At 41.5% G+C, this 18,930-nt stretch overlaps 2 protein-coding genes across 2 annotated transcripts in view; both read right to left on the bottom strand.

Moving 5' to 3' along the window:
- Nucleotides 1-348: 348 nt before the first annotated feature.
- Nucleotides 349-6,326, bottom strand: LEPROT (leptin receptor overlapping transcript). The gene is made up of 4 exons (XM_056355704.1): nt 6,187-6,326; nt 5,935-6,010; nt 4,941-5,127; nt 349-3,701 (listed from the first exon to the last, which is right to left on the bottom strand). The coding sequence occupies exons 1-4, from the start codon at nt 6,200-6,202 to the stop codon at nt 3,585-3,587; spliced, it is 396 nt and encodes a 131-aa protein (XP_056211679.1). The 5' UTR covers nt 6,203-6,326; the 3' UTR covers nt 349-3,584.
- A 2,268-nt stretch (nt 6,327-8,594) lies between these two features.
- The window catches only part of DNAJC6 (DnaJ heat shock protein family (Hsp40) member C6), a 39,871-nt gene continuing 29,535 nt past the window's right edge, over nt 8,595-18,930 (bottom strand). The window contains 7 exon segments of the mRNA XM_056355693.1: nt 8,595-10,863; nt 11,765-11,941; nt 13,900-14,045; nt 14,419-14,679; nt 16,179-16,313; nt 17,083-17,151; nt 18,497-18,649. Coding sequence (XP_056211668.1) covers nt 10,762-10,863; nt 11,765-11,941; nt 13,900-14,045; nt 14,419-14,679; nt 16,179-16,313; nt 17,083-17,151; nt 18,497-18,649 — 1,043 coding nt within the window. The 3' untranslated portion in view covers nt 8,595-10,761.

Below are 18,930 nucleotides of genomic sequence, written 5' to 3' on the forward strand. Positions count from 1 at the left end.
TGTGAGCTGATGTGTCAAACTCTGGACTCTTGAAGCAAGGAAAGCAGAAGAGGTCAAGTGCTACCTTACATACCAGCTTTTTTTGAATGCCTTCAAAAAGCTCACAGATTTACTGTGTACATAAGAGATAAGTGATGATAATTTCGCATACTTGAGTACGGCCTCTACAATACATTCTAATGCATGCCATAGCAGGAATTCCACCCACTGCAATTAGATCACGGCTTCTGAAATTTGTTTGCTCTACCATTTACACCATTATGAAAGCACCACTGGATGTCTTCTCTTACCTTTCCTTGCACAGGAGAGTTCTGTTGTCACCTCTTGAAATTTAAGACAGACAAATACTTAAGCATCAAATATGTTTATTAAGCAATTCAAAAAGTCAGTTTTATTAGACAATTTGAAAAGAAAAGTAGAATATATTTTAATTTCCATGTTTTAATACTTCATCATCTCAAGAACCTGGCAATCACAGAAAATAAAAATAATGTTTACAAAAGTTACAAAAGCTGCACTGCATTCTGAATTACAGAAAACATGATTAGTTGACAAGGAAGCTTTATAAACCACAGTAACAGATTTTTCAGCTGATTATGAAACAGTGATACTGCCATGTATATGCATTCACAAAATCAGCATATTATTGAAATTAAGGCACTTTGGATACATAGTATTCACTTCCATATAGGAAAACAATTTCAGAGAAACCACAGTAAATGGCTACTGGTAGATAGTGCCAGTATTTGCAGTACTGGCCATCAAAGCACCAGGTTTGTGTGAATGAGTGAAGCTCTTGATAAAAAAAAGCACTGTTTGTTTGGTTTTTTTTTTTACCCTACTTGCTATCAAAGAGTCATTCAAGCAAATTTACTTTTAAAGAGGTCAAGGAAGATTTCCACAATTTAAACACTGAACACAATTTTTAAAGTTAAACATTTAAAAACAAAAGTCCATGGTGAAAACTGCATGAAGTTCACATTAAGGATTAGTGCATGTAGTTGCTTCAAAAGAAGAAAAAAAAACCCCAAAACACACAACACCCAAACATTGACCTTCTCCACTCGGCATCTACCTGCCATTTCATGAGATCCCCACCAACCACAGTAATACCAAAGGAAATACAGTACAATAGAGTAATTTGTCAAGGAAGCAACCTCTCTTCAAGACCACACTTTCTAGTCCTCCTTTTCATTTCAGATTGTCATGTTTACTGCCTGTATCCCAGTCCGCCACAAGCACACTATTTACTAACATCTACAACAGATCCTACAAATACTGATACTCTAATTTAAAGAAAAATTAATCTCAGCTGTTTTTCACACCACTGTCTTGAAAGCAAAATTTCATCAATAATTGAATAGTTTTGTAGACTTCCATCGCAGCCTTTGGTATGTAAATTCTGAGTAAAAATACTCAAGAATCTAACCATGCAAGCACATGAGTATTTTAACAGGAGTTCAATAGAATTATTAGGAATGACATTAGGCATTTATAGGATCAGGCACTTAAATTGTGTATTATTGTTGCTGTTTTACTTCACTAATTTGAATAAAAAATGCCATTGTAGATGAAAAAAAGCAACTTCAAAAACCAGAGCAGGAATTATACGTGGAAACTATGTTTAAACAACTTTGCTCATAATTAGAACAAATAATTTCCACAGTAGTACTTTATAAATCAGTAGGGTCCAACAGATTTCATCTAAAGTCAGGAAGAAGACACTGTAAAAGAACTTGTTTATGCACAGCATCTTTACAAGTGTATTCCTGCTATGTCTTCCATGAAGCATTAACATCCAGACAAAACCCCCCTGTCCTTTAATGTTAATTCTTTTTTTACAAGAGTAACAACCTAGACACACTTCAATATAAAACACAGCTACTCAGCATTTCTCAGCACTGAATGATTCACCTTATGCACACCTGAAGTTTGAATTTAAAACGTAATTAACCTACCTATATATTCCATTCCTGCTTAAGTAGTATTACATTACTTGGACAAAGAATGATTTCCATAACTAGTACTGGAGTGCTCATGTAACATTCATTAAATTGTGAACCTCTGCTCTGCACAGCAATCCACAGGACACCATTTTGCAGTACACAAGTATTGAGAGAGTTTGAAGAGCAGCATTAAGTAGTTCTGTACAACTCAGGGGGCAAAAAGCATTGCGTTGGTGAAGCTGCCACATCTTGCAGGGTGGATTCTACTACTTCCTTACACAGCATCCCTCACAACTATACAGGGTGATAGCAGTCAGCTGTGAACTCACTCATGTAACTATAAAAAACTCATATGCAATCTACTAGTCTAAAGAACTTGCCACAGTAATACACACCCTACACAGAAATTCAGCTTCATATTTCACAGAGAAGAAACCTCTTTATGTCCATTTTTCTATAAAAAAATAAACTAAGGGGTCTCTTCCTTTACCCCTTTGCAGATTACTGAAATATCTTCTAGAGTTAGGGTTGTATCAGAATGCATTTCTACAAAACTACATGCCTCCACAATTTGCAGGATTGAGCGAGTCAAAACAGTAAAGTTTCCTTTTATAAGTATGATTATGTGAATGTTTACTAGGATAATGCTATTTGAAAATATAGTGTCTTAATATAACAATCCTTTCTCACAGACAAAAACATTAGTAGTAGAGTAAGTATGTTTTAAAAGCAATGAGAACTTGAGGAGATAGGAAATCCTACCTAGCAGAACACTCACTTCTTCGCAATTCAGGCATTTCACACTTGAGAATACAGAGTTGAATACTACATTGTGATTGTAAGTGTCCTGAGCATTGTTTCGTCTTTTGTGAACCTTCATAAGAGAAGTAATGTCGGCTCTAAGCGTTAAAGCGGCATCAAAATATATTCTTCCTAAATCTATCCACAATTGTTAAGTTGAATAGGGACAAAGCCCTAGTATCTTTGCAGGGTGGAGAATTATTTTTTTTAATTTAACACCGTTAAGTGGAAGGAAGAATTTTAACTGGGGTTATTTTATTTTTCTTTCACTAGGTAGTAAAAGAGTTAGCGTAACTTATGTTTGGTTTCACATTATCAAGAAAAACCCCGCTAAAATAATAATTACTCAAATGGCAAGCAAGTACTCATTCATCCCTAATCAAAGCAGAAAAACTGATCAAGCTGAACAATACCAAGTAGGATAATCTTTATATTGGCCTATTTTGATTACAGTTAAAAAACCCAAGATGCATGCTGACCAATATCACATGTATCAATGATACTACTGTGATTATAACAAAAGTTAGTGCATATATAATGAAAAAATTACTAAAACAGCTTACACTTTGTAAACTTGTATGGGGACAAATTCGCAACAGTGATTCCAGCTTTTACAGAATACATTAAGACAGTTGGCACAGGGGCCTTTTCTGTTTGGTAGAAATGCATTTTTAAAAAGCATGTTACGATCTGATAATGGAAAACTACATGCATATGCACATACGTACATGTCAGCGTGCACACACACATATGTTATAATATATACACATATACACACACAGGGTATACATATGGTGATAAATGCTGTAAAATATTACCAGCATCAAGAGCGATGTCCTACCACTGTTCCCAGCTAAAGTCATCTCCTCTACCAAACACAAGAAAAAAGCCTAAAATAGTAAGGAAAATTACTGCATTGCCAGCCAGCACCAGACCACAGGCTCCCCACTTGATCTGAAATGCAAGGAAATGAAACAATCAAAGCAGTTCTTACAAGTCAGGTTCAGGCCAGTTTTTTATATGCATTAGATAAACTAAAACTATACAGAAAGGTGCTAAAAGACAAACAATAAATAATTAAATTTATGTGACTAATTATTCAATTAGCAACCACTCATATTACTAATACAACACTTCAACAGACAGGCTAATAATGCTATGTTTTAGAACAAAATAATTACCTTGCCACACAAATCAGTAAAACATACCAAGTCATAGAAATATCTGGTGAAACTAGCGCTCTCCCTTAATTGCTATGCAACAAAATAAAAGATCACCTTTCAAATAAACATTAATAACAAGCATAGAAAACAGTACGTGGTCTTCAAGGTAAATAGCGTTCTTTAACCATCTGCCTGACTAAGTTTACTAAAATAAGTGACATTTACTTAGAAAAGATACAGCTATGATTTAGAGTTCCCCCTCGTGGTCACCTCTGATTCTGCCTACTGTCAGGTCCACAACTTAAAAACAATAAATGCAGCGTCAAGGAAATTGTGCATTACAAATAAATTACAACTAAGCACACAAGTTTTAAGCAAAACTGAAAGACTGAAGGGGAGAAACAATGCAACACACAGAAACGTCACTGGGTAGTTTCGGAGACAGGACAAAAGTTTTTTTGCCTTGCAAACAATCATGACAAAAATCTCACCACTTTAGAGCAGTTCAGAAAGCAAAGAGAAAAGAAGCTAGCAGAATTTCCTCTGACTTTGAGGGGACAAAGCATGAGCTTTGGAAATGCTTTGAAAACCAGAAGGGCAGCTGTGGAAGTATGGCCTTTTATCTTTTAACTGATAATGCACTCCAGTCACCAAGTTTTCAGCATCCTAGATGGAGAAAGCAGACATTCTGAAATAAAAATAAGGAAGGTGGCACAAGAAGCGGTGCAAAAGTTGATGAGAGAGAGGCACGAGATGTAGGAGGAGATAATAGATAATATCTCATAGTGGACCAAAACAAATCTGGGAAAAAACCAACAGCTAACAACTTTCCAGTCGCACAAGTCCTTTTTTCAGGTCAAAAAGCAGCATTAAGATGACAAAATTTCAGCAGAGTAACTATTTTCATCAGAATCTAGAAACACTGCAATAACGAAGTTAAGGACAGGATTTACAAGCAGCAACAGCGCACTTTAAAGTAATCTTAAAGACATCAGTAACTGGTGTCTTAAAATCAGCAAGCAGAACTTACCGCTTCAACCCGTGCAAGGATTATAGGAAATCCAAAGGCAGAAACAACAATTCCAGTTGTGAAGAAATATGCCAATTCTCTGCAGGCACTGCTGGCTGCATCACTGTCATCACTCACTCTTTTTGCAATGAAGTGGGGAATGGGGCAGATGAAGTAAAATATTAAGACAAACAGAGGCCAGTACACACTGGGGAGAGGCGAAAAAGGAAATACATGATCAGTTTAGATGGATGCTTCAGTAAAAAGTGTCTTCTGTTTAGACGAATTAATTGCAGTAGCTGTAATCCTACTCTATGGTTTGAGAAGTGGATTACGTGATTTAACCACAAGTTTTCACCCAAACGGGCAGCCCCACCTCGCTCTCCCTGCATACTGGTACCAGCACCCACAGGGCCTCGCACAGCGCCGGGGCAACCCTCTCAGAGGGCCCAGCAGTAATTTATTTCACGTTCGCACCATCTTTCTGATTCAACTCACATCACCGCCTCACAAAACCCACAGCCACCACACAGGGAACAGGAAGCGCGGGCAGGCGGGACAGGAACCAAGAACTTTCCCAAATTAAAGGGACCCTGGAGTATGAACGAGGCGCCCGTGAAGGCACGCCCTGGCACCATCACCTCCCTGCCCAAGCGCCCATTAGCGTCACCTGGACATCTAAGAGGAATGACACATCCCAGCCGGAGTCCTGGGCATTTGAAGAAACAAGGAAGCGAGGGAAGGAATTGTGCGAGAGTAAAAACCACTGTTTAGCAAGATGGCACTGCTTTTCCTGAGAAAGTATAAAGCTGTTTTCAGTCACTTTTTGAACAGAAACACAGGTCCTGGCTAAGAGGCGGTATTTAAGCACAACAAGCTGCCAGGTGTCAAGAGCCAGAAAGCAGGTGACTGCCGGGAGATTACCAGAGCCAGAGAGCTCAACTAAATGAGATTAACACCTCAATTAACAGGTACCAAGAAGGCCAAGTTTTGGAAACGAAGCCGGCCGGCTCACCCGTAGTACTCCAGGGCGCACCCCAGCATGAGGAAGGTCAGCCCGATGGCTCCGCTGAAGGACAGGGCCACGAGAGCTGCAACGGCACAAGGCGGGGTGAGGCGGGAGCTGCCTCACCCGTCCCCGGTCACCGCTCCCCGCGCCACCCGCCCGCCCCCGCCGAGGCGCCGCCCGGGCCATGGAAGAGCAGCGCGGCCGCACCGCACCCTCGGGGGGCGAGGGGAAGGGCGGCGGGCCGGCAGCGCTCCCTACCTTTGATACCCGCCATGTTCGGGCCGCTGAACGACGCCGAGCTGAGGTGGCGACGGGCGACTTCCGCCTACCGACCACTCGCCCCGCCTCGCACCACGTGAGCGGCCGCCTTAAAGGGCCGGCGCCACGGAGGCGGCGGTGGCCGGGCTACCCCGCCGCGCTCCGGAAAAGGGGGGCGGTCGCTTTAAGGCGCGGACGGTGGCTGGCTGTGAGGAGGCGGTCGGGCCGCCCGTCGCCATGGTTACACTGCCTCCAGTCAGGCCTTGGGGCGGGCGTTTAATTCTTTGTACACACAAACATGCCTCTGTATCGTTATGTGTGGTGTATTTGTGTGCAAATACCGGTATATACAGGTGCGCAGGAACACACGCATATGCGTCTATACATATTTTAAAGAGCCCCCGGCCGTCAACCGCAGCCATTTTGAGGGCAACTTCGGAAAACCCCTGTTCTCACCTCAGCAAAGGGCCCAGATGCCTGCAGGCCTCACCAGTGCCTCCCCTGGGCCTGCATCCCGCACAGAGCAGGCCACGTCGCTTTTAACACGTTTTTCAAGCTTCAAGCTTTAAGATTTTTGAGATCCTGTTTTTGACCCAAGAACAGCCTTTCTGAGGGACATTTGACACAGCCCTTTGGGTACATCTGCCCAGGGAGGTTTTAATCAGCTGTGTCCCATCTGCCTCTAGCTTTCCTTCTCATTTCATATCTTCTCTAGTACAGGTTTATTCCCCCAGTTTCATTATTAATTTTATGTAATTTAGAGCCAAAAAGACTGCCTAATTACAACAGCAGGCTTAAGTAGCTAAATGCTTCAAGTGAAAATTCCAGCTGCTACATTTGCTGACCCACTTGGTGGTGGATCTCTGAAGCATAGTAGCCCAAGAGCAGCAGGTAATTTCCAAAATGTCTTAATTTAGGATAATCACCTGGCACACTAACCCACGAGTTACTGCACGGCCTCAGTGACCGACCTGGAGGCAATGCCGCCAGCGGCCAAGGCGTATCGCCAGAGCAGAAGCAGGATTGTGGTGTTATGGTCTGACCACAGTGAGCAGCAGCTGCATTCAGTGTTTCTGGGCTTATTTTGAGACAGAAAATGCTGCACAGACCTTTTCTGCATGCCCTGCCCATGCTGTAAGAGCAGAACAGAGCCTTCGGCTGTCATCAACAAGTAAGAACAGCCTGGGAGTTGTTATAGATACAATATAGATAGAACTAACCTCACAGTTAGTGTGAACTAACTTTAGAATAGAATTAAAGAATAACCATTATAATGTTTGTTAACCACTGTAACAATTGTAGATATCATGTACCGCCATATGTTACTCATCTACCTTCGGTGTCCTGTTAACCTTTGTTAGACATCCGCCTATCTGCTGACCTTCTATGTTAAAACTTTAGCAGAACACTCCAGCAGGAAAGGACAGATAAGGGTAAAAGAAATAATTAAGTAAGAAAAGCAGATGGCCAGCAAGGGCATAAATTACCTCAGATTGATAAGAACACTGCAAATGTGCAAGACCACCACATAATGAGCAAAAGGTGAAAAGTACACCATGATGAAGACCTACGGCCTTCCTCCTAGAGACCACTGCCCACGTCTCGGAGACCCCTGCCCACAATTCTTGGAAGAATTTGCACAAGCGCGAAGGACTGATAAGCTAATTAACATGCAAAGCGAGGGTAGGTGGGATTAGATAATGAATATGTATAGATATTAGTTGAATAATCATTATTTCATTGTATAAATATGGAATAATTAGCAACCTTAAACATGCACGTTTGGTGGAAGGATCCCCCGTGCATCCAGCGCTGCCAATAAAGGATACTTAGTCACTAAGAAATTCTGACTTCGTTCTTTAAATCAGAAGCTTACATCAGGGTACAGCTGCTGCTAATGTGAACTGCTTCAGACCTACAATAAATACACGAATATGCACTTGTCTAAAAAAAACCCACCATCAAAACACAAAAGTTAGGTTGCCATCTTCTGTTTCAGCTAAGTTGAAGAGTTTTGCCTCTTAAGAATGAAAAGCTGCATCTTTTCCCATTACAAATTGTCTCTAAACTAAGCCCTTGCAATTTGCTTGCACTAATAGGAACTGATTTCTTCATGTAGCTTGTTTGCTTTCAAGGAAATCAAAGCTCTAGAACAAAAGAAGTATTTGTCTTGAGAGCTAGTAGTTTACAGCTACCTTTATGTGTACCGCTCAGGTGCCACCAAACACTGCACTAGAGCAAGGCAGAGATGTTACTCATGCATGTAAGATGCTGTAGATGAAAGAAAACTTTCATTTACCACACACAAATTTGTTGTTGCTTATCCTGCATTTACAGAAGTTAATTTGAACTGTTTAAAGCACGAAGGTAAAGGGTTCCCCCCACCAAGCACAAAACATACCCGAATATGTTAATTTGAGCTTTTTAATGTATATACAAATGTTTTAGACCAGTCACAATTTAATTGAGTATATACTGTATTTACAAAAATTACAATAATTTAGTCAAACAGTAAACCTGAACATTGATAACCTCTGTCACTACCAGATATGACAAGAAATTTTTATTTTTTTTAGTTAACTATTTTGATATACATACATCCTAATACTTTCATGCATCCATAAAAACATTAGGGATGGAAGTAATCAAAGCTTAAATGGGGTAGGGTTTCTTTTGGTAGATAAAGTTTAACGATGGATTTGTATTTTGTGAACATGTGAGTGTCCAGAGTTATGTGCCATGACAAACTCAATACAAAGCTAGTAATGTAGTTTTAGTCATTAAAAAAAGTACTTTATAGTAATGAGATTCTTTTTATTATATAGGCATAGGTCACAATATCTACAAATGTGAATGAGAAACAATAAACCAACAAATCACAGGAACATGATTCACATTCCAGTTATCTCTTTAAATAAGACAAGCACATACTGGATCAAAACATTAATAAATAACATCCAGTTTGTTACTATTATCTTAAGGTCTTTTATATAAAAGGAGACCTATGTGTTGGTTTCACATTTTCAGTTAATGGTAGTAAATAATGGACCAATACAACAAAAGGATGACTTTTATACAGAAAGCAATGTACTTTGACACACTGGCTTTGCAGTAAGTTTTGCCACTTGAAAGTGTTAAGTGCAACAAGTGGATTGTCTTTAAAAACCACCAGCTTTAAAGACTCGCATCCGATGACAACCTGTTCCTTAAGCAGTAAATACAAATGATCTCCTGCCCATCTTCTGAGTATACCTGCCCTTTCAAAGCTCAAATACAGATATAACATGTTGGTAAATAAACTGCTAGCTTTAGTTTTTCTACAAAAGGAGATCGCCAGAATTTGGGGTGAAGAGTGTAATTTGCTTTTTAACTAGGAAAGATGCTTCAGCTTTAGCATCAGAGATATTTTCTTCTGATATTATTGCTTTGGTCCAATACAAACTTTTAAGATAATCAATTTGCACTGTATTTACCTCAAAGACCAGACCTGGTCCACAGGCATTTACGTGACAGCTTGTACACCGTGATCTGAAAAGTGAAGTTGCAAGAGGTTGCACTCTGCCAAGAGTCTTGGCCAAGTGCTGTGGAGCTAATAAAGGCATAGAGGTGATAGAGGTGGGCTGGAAAAAGTCTTCTGAATCCTCCGGAGTGGAGGAAGTGTTATCTATAGACTGGGAAGTTTCTAAAACTTTGCAGCAGAGTTTTAGTTTGTTGATATTTCTTTTGTTTGATGGTTTGAAGCTGTCGATGAGAACTTCATGGGAAATGCAGTACATGCTCATTCCTCACTTTTACAAATGTGGATTCACCCTTCCCCCCAATTCCCTGTTCCCCCAGAACTGCTGTTTAACAAACCAACAAGGTGCTGTGTAACATCAATGAATTGTTGCTTGCTTTATGGAGCAAGTGTCTTTTAATGCTGAGGAATTTCCCCTGCACATTTCACTGCTGGACTGTGAGGTGAAGTACAGTATTAATGTGTAAAGCAGCAGTCAGCTGCCACACTGATCTAACCCAGGATTCAGCTTTGTCCCTATTGAGGCATACTATACTATATGAGCAATTAAGCAGCAAATGGTGACTGTTAGAAGTGTTCCTAAACCACATCTGAGCACTTAGTTTTGATAAAGTTTGATCCAAACCTGGGAAGAAAGTACATTAAAGTTTGGGCTTCACCACCAGTTACTGAAGTCAAATGAAGTGTTGCCGTATCACCTATCAGAAAAAAAGTAGGAAATTCACCAGCTACACTGTGTCAGAGACAGAACAATTGCACCTTTTTCCCAGACTGCATTCTCTCTCACCCCACTTGAATCCAAAGAAAAAAATAAAAGTTACAAGAAACAGTAACCCCATGGCTCTTGTATGGCAAGCCAGGTGGCTAGAGTTCCTCTGAGCTCAGTATTCTTGATCCAAGTGTAAGGAAATCTTTCTCTTGTTCTTCACGATTAGTATTAGGCTCTTAGTTTTCTGAAACTTCTGAACTTCCAGCCAGAGTTTGGTTGATCTGTGACATTTGTGACAAGAGACTGTATAAGCACTAGCACAGGTCTGTGGTGGAGACTGAGGAAGTACCTAATACAAGGGTTTTTGTCCTTGGTTTTCAAATTCTGACCAGGCATCATTTAGCTCCATAAATATCATCTTTGCGTATTGTTCATATGGCTGTCCAGTAGCCTGGAAAAAACAAACCCACAAAACAGAAAGAGGGATATCACATCTACCGAATCAAACTACAAAGCTGACATTTGAACAGATACTTTCTCAGGCAGTTACCATTCACTTTCCACAAATTATTTTTACTTAATCTTTGACAAGAATAAGCTACTGTTGAGAGCTGCTTACCTTGTTTACAGCTTAAGAATTTCTTGGCTCTTCAGCTCCTCAGAGCTGATAACCCCCCAAGTGTGATAAAGCACTGCAGTCCCACGGGCAAAAAAAATTTAACCCAGGCTTTGCAAGAGGCATTTTACCTGCATTGTGAAGGGAAAGAGCTGCCACCTCACACAGTTCTGTGATAAAAGCAGTATTCCTGCAAGCCTCTGGGCAGCTCACACCTTCTCAAGCCTTGCCCACCACCCTGAAACTCTCCAGGCCTCCATTTCCTTAACAGTAAAAGCCTCCTTATCACCACAGGGTTTCCCAGATGGTATCATTGCGCTCCGGTTGGCAAGTGTAAGCAGCAAGACCACAAGTCCGATAATCGGATAACCTGATTCTTCTATTTTAGAAATTTGATTTTAAGACCCCTGTCCTTTCACATGCCTTTATCACACCGTCATGTCCTGTAGCACACACGAAGTTCTGGATTGTTGTTCACCACCAGCATGGCTTAAAGTCAAAGTGAGGTGACAAAATCTGAAAATCTGAATCTCTGTTGCTTGGAGCAGGATGTACCAAGCACAGTCTTGGGGCTAGGAGTAGTTAGAGTTCTCACCTTTCAGAAACTGGCAAAAACCTTGAACCACTACTTTCTGTATAGCTGTGTGCACCAATAAATTAAGCAATCACATTCAACTCTTTATAACTAAGACAACAGTGACAATTTCTGAACAATGTGAAACTAGGAAAACCTTACCTTGTCAGGATGGACGACAAGCACTGCCCGCCGGTAGACCTTCTTCACTTGCTCCGGTGTGACAAGATCTGCCATACTAACAGGTTTCCACTTGGTCTCCCCTGCCCATAAGACTGTATGCATTGTGGACAGCAGGGCTCTTATATTTCTCTCCTTCCCTTCAATCCATTCCAGGACCTGGAGAAAAGAATGTGAATCTCAATTTATGCCTTACATTAGATAACCCAGTAGGAAAAAAGTTTCTTCATTTGAATAGCAGTGACTCCCAGGAGCATCTTCCACTTCTTTCCAAGCTTTAGAAAACCTTTGGAAGGTACACTTGTCAGTCTCTGCTTTGTCATTTATTTTTATATCACTGCTTAAAAGTTAAGACACAACTGGAGCAACATCCCTGCTAAAAGTACCAAGTTGCTAAAGTTTATAAACAGTCATTAGATGGAATAGTCAAAAGATAAATGAAATGTTTAACTGTGTGGCTTTTTAGCAAGCTTAATTGCATACCTAAAGTAAGCTCGACTAGAACTCTGCTGTGGATGTGTATCTATTGTGCATGTCTAGAGCCAAGTCTTCCAAAGACTCACATTGAAGGTTGGCTTCAATGCAAATCTCTTTAAGCTCCAAGTCAGAAGCCTCAATTCTCTCCACATGCCTACTTGCCACCTGCAATCCAGCAGTCAAATAAAGCAATAGGTAGCCCACTTTCCTAGATGATGTAGTCCACCTTAGGGGTTGCCATCTTAGCCTACAGCTAGGGAAGGAGAGGAGGAAAGGGAAGTAAATGCGAAAACCAAAGCGTAAATAGATTTAGCAGTTCCAGGCTGAAGCGTACAGTGAAATAAAATGCATCAGAGCAAGGGGAATTGTATTGGGAAGGGAGAATCAGCTGGGTGCTTCAGTGCTTCAGCAGCTCGCTGAGGGGGAAACATTGCACACATGAAGTAGTACACATCACTGGAGTTTTATAGCTTGTGAATTGGGAAAACTACTGCCCACTTGATGGCCTGGCAGCTGTCTGGCTTGGTTACAAGTGACTGACGTTCGTGTTCAACATGGTTGCTAGCACACACTTTCCAAAGGTTGAAACCTTTCCGCAAGGTTAAAAAACCAATTTACTTAAAAATTTTTTTTAAAAAAAAAAATCACTCATTCTGTTTGCCAGAGGTTTGCTTGGGCTTTTACTCTCAGTTCTATATCCTTCTGTAATTATGATTCACGGGTTTATATTTCAAATGTAGAGCAGGACAGAATTTCCTTCGCTTCATCATAGATCTGTTGTTTGCCAGTTTATTTAGGAGAGATGACAGGATTCCAAAGCAGACAAGATTAATGAGACTGAGGATTAGTTCAATTAGCTGTGCCTGCTAATCAGGGCTGGAGTGACATGGAGGACCAGCAGTCCTGACAATAACGCTGAGCAAGCCACTGTTTGCCACAGCCTGGTTTAGGACAGAAACATAATCTTGGAGTTTTAAATCTGTTTCAAAGGATGTTCACATCTCCAGGGAAGGCATAAGAACTTATTATATGAACAAATAGCAGGAAGTTCTCACTTTCTGCCTCAAGGCAATCTCATCATGGTGAGAACATGCCCCATTTCACCAAAACTTGGGTTTGGCAGGACTGGCAGAGATGGTCACTGCTCTTACCAGTTTATTTGCAAGAATCTAATTCAGAACAGACTTTTTACAAATTTGGCACTTTTTCCAAGTAGTATTTCTCATTCTGATGAGGCAGTGGAGATGCTTCCAGATGTTCCCCAGCACCTGCAGTTTATGACTTTGTCTTTCTGGTCACATTAGCTCGTTGCTGTCTGGCGTGCAAATGGGGAGCACAGCAGTTTATGATGCTATCAAGTTTAGACACCTACTTTATGGAAAGCAAACAGGAGAGATAGCACATGGTCCTTAGGATCCAGCCATTCTGCGGAGGCTGTGCACTAATGTAAGTGCTAAACAGGAGGATAGCTTCTGGCACTAAATGATCTGAAGTTTTGCTGAACTGCCTTACATGCAGGATGGCTGGTGGCCTACTGCCCGCTCCAGCTTTCAGGGGCTGTGTTTCAAGCAGCCTCCAGCATGATGAGACTAAAAGGCACGCTGAATGATTGTAAGAGCCTAAACAAGAATATTGCTTACTTTTAGTTTTTCAGGGTCCATCTCCTTAGCCATTTCTTCTTTTCTCATCTCAGCTATTGTTTTGGGCCCCTTCTTGTCCTTGTGAGCATTAAAACCTTGACCAGATAACAGATCTTCAAAATCTGCAGACACTTTCGGTTTTGCGTCTTGAAAAACAAAAAGATTTGCAGTTGCTATCACAATACAGGTTTTATTTAACACTGCTTTTCTACCAAAGCCACCCCCTGCACTTACCGCTATAACAATCTCCCAGTGCTAATGAGTGTGCCAGTTCCCACAAAAGAGGTATAGGGTAATGTGACTTTTGAATTATCGTTATTGAAGTGTATTTGGAATATGGGATTTCCTAAATATTAGCATGATTTAGAGTCTAGATGGGACAACCACTGTTGAACTTGATATATCATCAAATGACCAGCATGACTAACTTGCTTGGACCCTAGCCTGTTAAGGCTTTTGAGCACTAAAGCTATGTTAGAAGGAGCCAGCCTTTTGGATGCTGAACTCTGAAAAGCTTACCGACATTAGCTGGTCCTTTTCCACGTTCGTTTTGTGCTCCCGGCATGGCTGAGAAACTCACGTTGTAATTGGGCTTGTTCTGGGGAGAGGCATGAGGCACGCTCGGCTGGCCTTTGGGTTGTGCCTGCTGCCAGCCGTAGCCAGCTCCTTGCTGCCAACTGCTGCTGCCCATGGGCTGGGGAGAGGGTTTCTGTGGCGAGGGGGGGAATCCTCCACCCATGCCTGTCGGCGTGGTCGGTTTACTGGCAAATGAAGGGCCACCTGCAGATATGGGGAAAGGAGTGACAGCTGGCATTAGCAAACAGGATACCACCTTGCCTTCCAAAAAGGGAAGCTACACAAAATCCCCTAGGCAGCTGGCTTTTCTTTTCAGCTCTGCCACAAAGGTATTTTTGCAAAATCAAGCAAAGCCCTTCAGCTTTCCTGTCACTGCTCTGTAAGCTGCTTAAGAGAGAGCACCTGCCTCTGAAGGTTGCACAGGAACTGGAGTAGCGGCTCACTGGGGAAACGCAGGGAAAGCTACATGTGGCTAACTGGGAACCACAGCTGCTGCGTGTTATGGTGGCAACGTCAAGTTGACATATTGAAATAGTATCTCCCAGCACTGTGCTGATGTAATAGTATACCACAGAGCTGTGGGTTTCAGCACCTTGTTACTTTAGGAGGTGCTCCTCTGGCTTAGTTTGTGGTGGGAGGTACGCAGTGTTAATGTTTTATTGTTTGAGACTAACATCCACACTCAACATTGAGCTCCAAAACATGTCATGGAAACTGGACAGAGTGCTTTTGATTTAGTCATGAACAACAAAAATACGGTTAAATATCCTGCGGTTGCCAAGTCATTTGTTTTTCAACTCCATAACTTTGCTACAGAATACATGTTTTAAAAGCACCTCGATGGCTCTGACATGGGTCTTGGCATACTTTTTATTTTCCTCCTGCAGAGCAGCCAGTGATCCAGCAGAGGGAACTGGGAAACCTAATTCCAGAACCATGCTGGTACTGACGCAAAGGAGAAAAACAAACAGCAGATAAAACCACAATGGCTTGCAAAGAGCTCAGGGCACTGACAAAGGGAAGAAAAAAGATCTATTTAACAGAGACAGAGAAGCCGACATGCTGGGTTTTAAGGAAAACTTAAATAATCTGTCAGAACTGCCTTTTTAACACTGGCAATTTAGAGTTTGCTGATTGTTTTCTGAGATAAAACAAGGAGAAAATGCTTGTCTAAGCAGTCAAGCAAGCAGTCCTTTGTAGCCAGATGCAAATGAAAATGGGTTCAGACTCTGCAAATTAGAGGCAGATTAGTGAGGTTCCACAGGTTTCCTCACAAAGGACAAAAATGAGTCAGGTCTAGATGGAAACAATTCCTCAGGGGCCCCAGCAGCTTTGAAAAGTCAAAGTCTCCTCCCAGGCACTGCTCCAGGGTCTGTAGCAACAGTTCTCCAGTCAGTTAAACACGGAGCGTCCTTAGCCAGAGACTGTTCAGGCTTACAGGGTAGGGGTTATGCTTTGCAACCCATATAGCCTTCTGAAGTCCAAACAAGTTGCTAGCAGCTTTTTTTTAATGGAGGATCAGTAAAAGCACAGATTTGTGAGCACTTACAGAAAATCAGGCAGAAGGGAAAGCTGGAAAGCAGCACTGGCATGCAGGGAGGTTGAGAGGACCCACAGAGCTCCTTGTCACATACCAGGCAGTTCACGCTATTTCTCCAAAACAGAGCTGGTAATTTTTTTATTTTTAAATAAGGGATGCAAACCTGCTAAACTCGCTCCAAGAGTCCCCAGATCAGCAAATGGATCCAGTGTTTGGGGTTTAGGCTGATGAGTGGGAGTGCTGTGGAGGGATCCTGTTGGACTGGTGGCAGCTGACTTACTTCCCATTCCCAGGCCACCTTAAAGAGGGAAAAAAAATAATACATAAGATTAAAAATAACTCTGGGTTTTTTCCCCTATTTTACATAAGTGCAGCCTTTACCCAGTGCTCAGACACATGATGTTAGAAGACTGCTGTTAAAATGAAGTGTACTATTGTCAGGTTTCTAAGCAGTCTCAACTCAGCGTTGGCCCAGACTAGACGCACACCCACTCACAATTAGGCTCAGCAAGAAGAATGTTCCCTAGATTGTCTGTGCTGACAGAATAATTGTGACAAATAGATATATTTGAAGAGCTAGAAGCCTTTAGGAAGCAATTTTTGGTAGGACATACATAATCTCCCAAGATTAGAAAGATTCATGCTACTGGCATCCCATTTAGTGGCATCCCAGGAAAGCATAGCATTTCCCAGGTCCTTCTCGTGGCTCTGCACTGGATTGAAACACAGCTATGCACACCCTCACTGAGAGCCTGTCCCACTTCATGCCCTGGTTTCTTGAGGAAAGAAACCTAGATCTTTTTGAACAGAAAGAGTTTGGTAATCCTTAGCTAGATCTTCACCTGGATGGCTGGGAGGCCAGGACAACAGGAACAGAGTACCTGCTGCAGTTCAGATGAAACTAACTAACATCTTGATCGAAGTTTTGTTGTATTAGTCAAAGTACTAAACAGCAGAAAGAGGGAACCTGTTCTCTGCAGTCACTGGTAGCATTTTCCTTCTGCCTCTCCTCTCAGGGATCCTTAAGGGTTTTCTTGTTAAATATCCTGATTTTTTATGATACATACCTGGTTTGTTGGGCCAGTCCCAACCACCGGAAACATCTGGTTGTATGGAAACTGTTGGTGTGCTAGAAGCTAAGCAGAATGATTACATATAAATATCCCAAAGTAGTACAGCACAAACAACACAATCCAGTGTCTATGAAGAGCAGGGGGCAAGGAGCAGGAGAGACAGTACTGTGTCCATCTACCATTTGCTAATAAGAAATGAACTTTTCCCCCGTGATGTGCATTACAAATTTAATGGTTTTTTTTCCTTATCTCATACCAACCCATACAGAGGCAAGTGAGGGAGGACACAGCTTTAACAGTGTTAATTTTATGATAGCTTTAGTCAGAGGCTTTATATACTTACTTATAAAAACCTTACCACCAGAATAATACATGGGGGTTTGTGTTTCCGAATACAATCTCAATCCAAGGAAATATTCTACACACAAAGGGAAAGGATGGAGAAAACAAACAAAGCAGAGCAGCCCACACAAATGTAAGCCAGAAGGAACACTCACAGTCCTTCCTTTAATCCTGTATCAAATAAAGCCTGTACATCTATGCAGTTCGCCCTGCCAGCATTTCACTACTGGAGATACTAGCACTGTAATTTAATATCTCATCTTGCTGGGATACCATTTAAATTCCTTTCATTGGTGCAGCCAGCTCCAAGTGTGACCCAACCATCTTTTTCACAGAGCTAATATCCAGTACCCAGGCAACAATGTGAGCAGTGCCAGCAGCACGCTAGTTCCCTCCATAGTCACTTTGGCTATCCAGCAAGACTGTTGCACCCAAGGGACATGTGTTAGATCATCAGACACAAACAAATTCGTATCTGACTGTGGTGATGAAAAGGTTACAACATTAAATTGTGGCATGTGAGGAGAAGGGGGCAACTAAGGAACATCTCAAAAAAAAAAAAGAATAAAAAATAAAGTCCAATAAAGATTAAAAAAAAAATCCTTCTCTTCAGAGTCAAATTCAACTGTGAGTTTTGCCAGGATCACTATCAGAACTAAAGAAAGCAGATGCCTGTAACTAAAGTCACCAAAGGATGTGTGTTTTCTCTAGCAGGCTTAATATGCCATGCTCTATTTAGCCCAAGTTAATGGTAGTTTCGTTCAGAAGAGACCTCATAACCACAGACATATGCAGGCAGACATTCTCCATGGTCTCTTTTTTCATGTGTACAAATAGCTTATTAATTAAGTATAAGACTTGAGCAAAACTAGTCTCATCCTACCACACTTCAAATTATGAATACACTTTAAGTCTGGAGACTAAAAGCTCTTTCCTGTTTAGTGGGGTTTCTGTGGTTTAGAATCATTTTATGGCAAGCATCGGTTTGTTCTTAATGGCTCCATCACTATTTAAAGCCAGCATTTCACATTTACTTAAATACACTAGAAAAGCCTCATTTTCTTACCCATGTGAAAGGGATCACTGTGCACAGTTGGTGAAGGACTTCTTGTTGCTTGAAGGAAAGGATCACCAGGGACAGCTGATGAACCAAGAAAGGAACCCAGGAGGTCTGGACCAGTTTGCTTAGGGCTGCTTCCAAATGGATCAAAGGCAGTGGCTGTAAAAATATATTTGAGAAAACGAAATCATTAACTTGTACAATGGATGTGCTTCAGGGAAAAGACACTGGTGTGTGGAGAAGAAAACCTAACACCTGCAGGTACCAAATGGGAGACAACATGCGACTGTGGGAGAGCAACTGGAAGGTATCAGCACCCTAGCGAAATTCTAAGGGACCAAGAGAGCCAGATGATTTGGTCATGGCAACACATTTGGTGATCCCATCTGTCTTTTCCAAAGAGAGGGGCTGAATTTAGGAGCAGTCGATAGTCAGTATTT

The sequence above is a fragment of the Falco biarmicus genome, chromosome 11, assembly GCF_023638135.1.
Source record: "Falco biarmicus isolate bFalBia1 chromosome 11, bFalBia1.pri, whole genome shotgun sequence".
NCBI lineage: Eukaryota > Metazoa > Chordata > Aves > Falconiformes > Falconidae > Falco > Falco biarmicus.

Coding starts and splice junctions, on each gene's coding strand:
- LEPROT (XM_056355704.1), bottom strand. Junction 5,128..5,934: donor TGCGCCCTGGAGTACTACGG/GTGAGCCGGCCG, acceptor GCCTCTCCCCAG/TGTGTACTGGCCTCTGTTTG. Junction 3,702..4,940: donor TCCTTGCACGGGTTGAAGCG/GTAAGTTCTGCT, acceptor CTTGCATTTCAG/ATCAAGTGGGGAGCCTGTGG.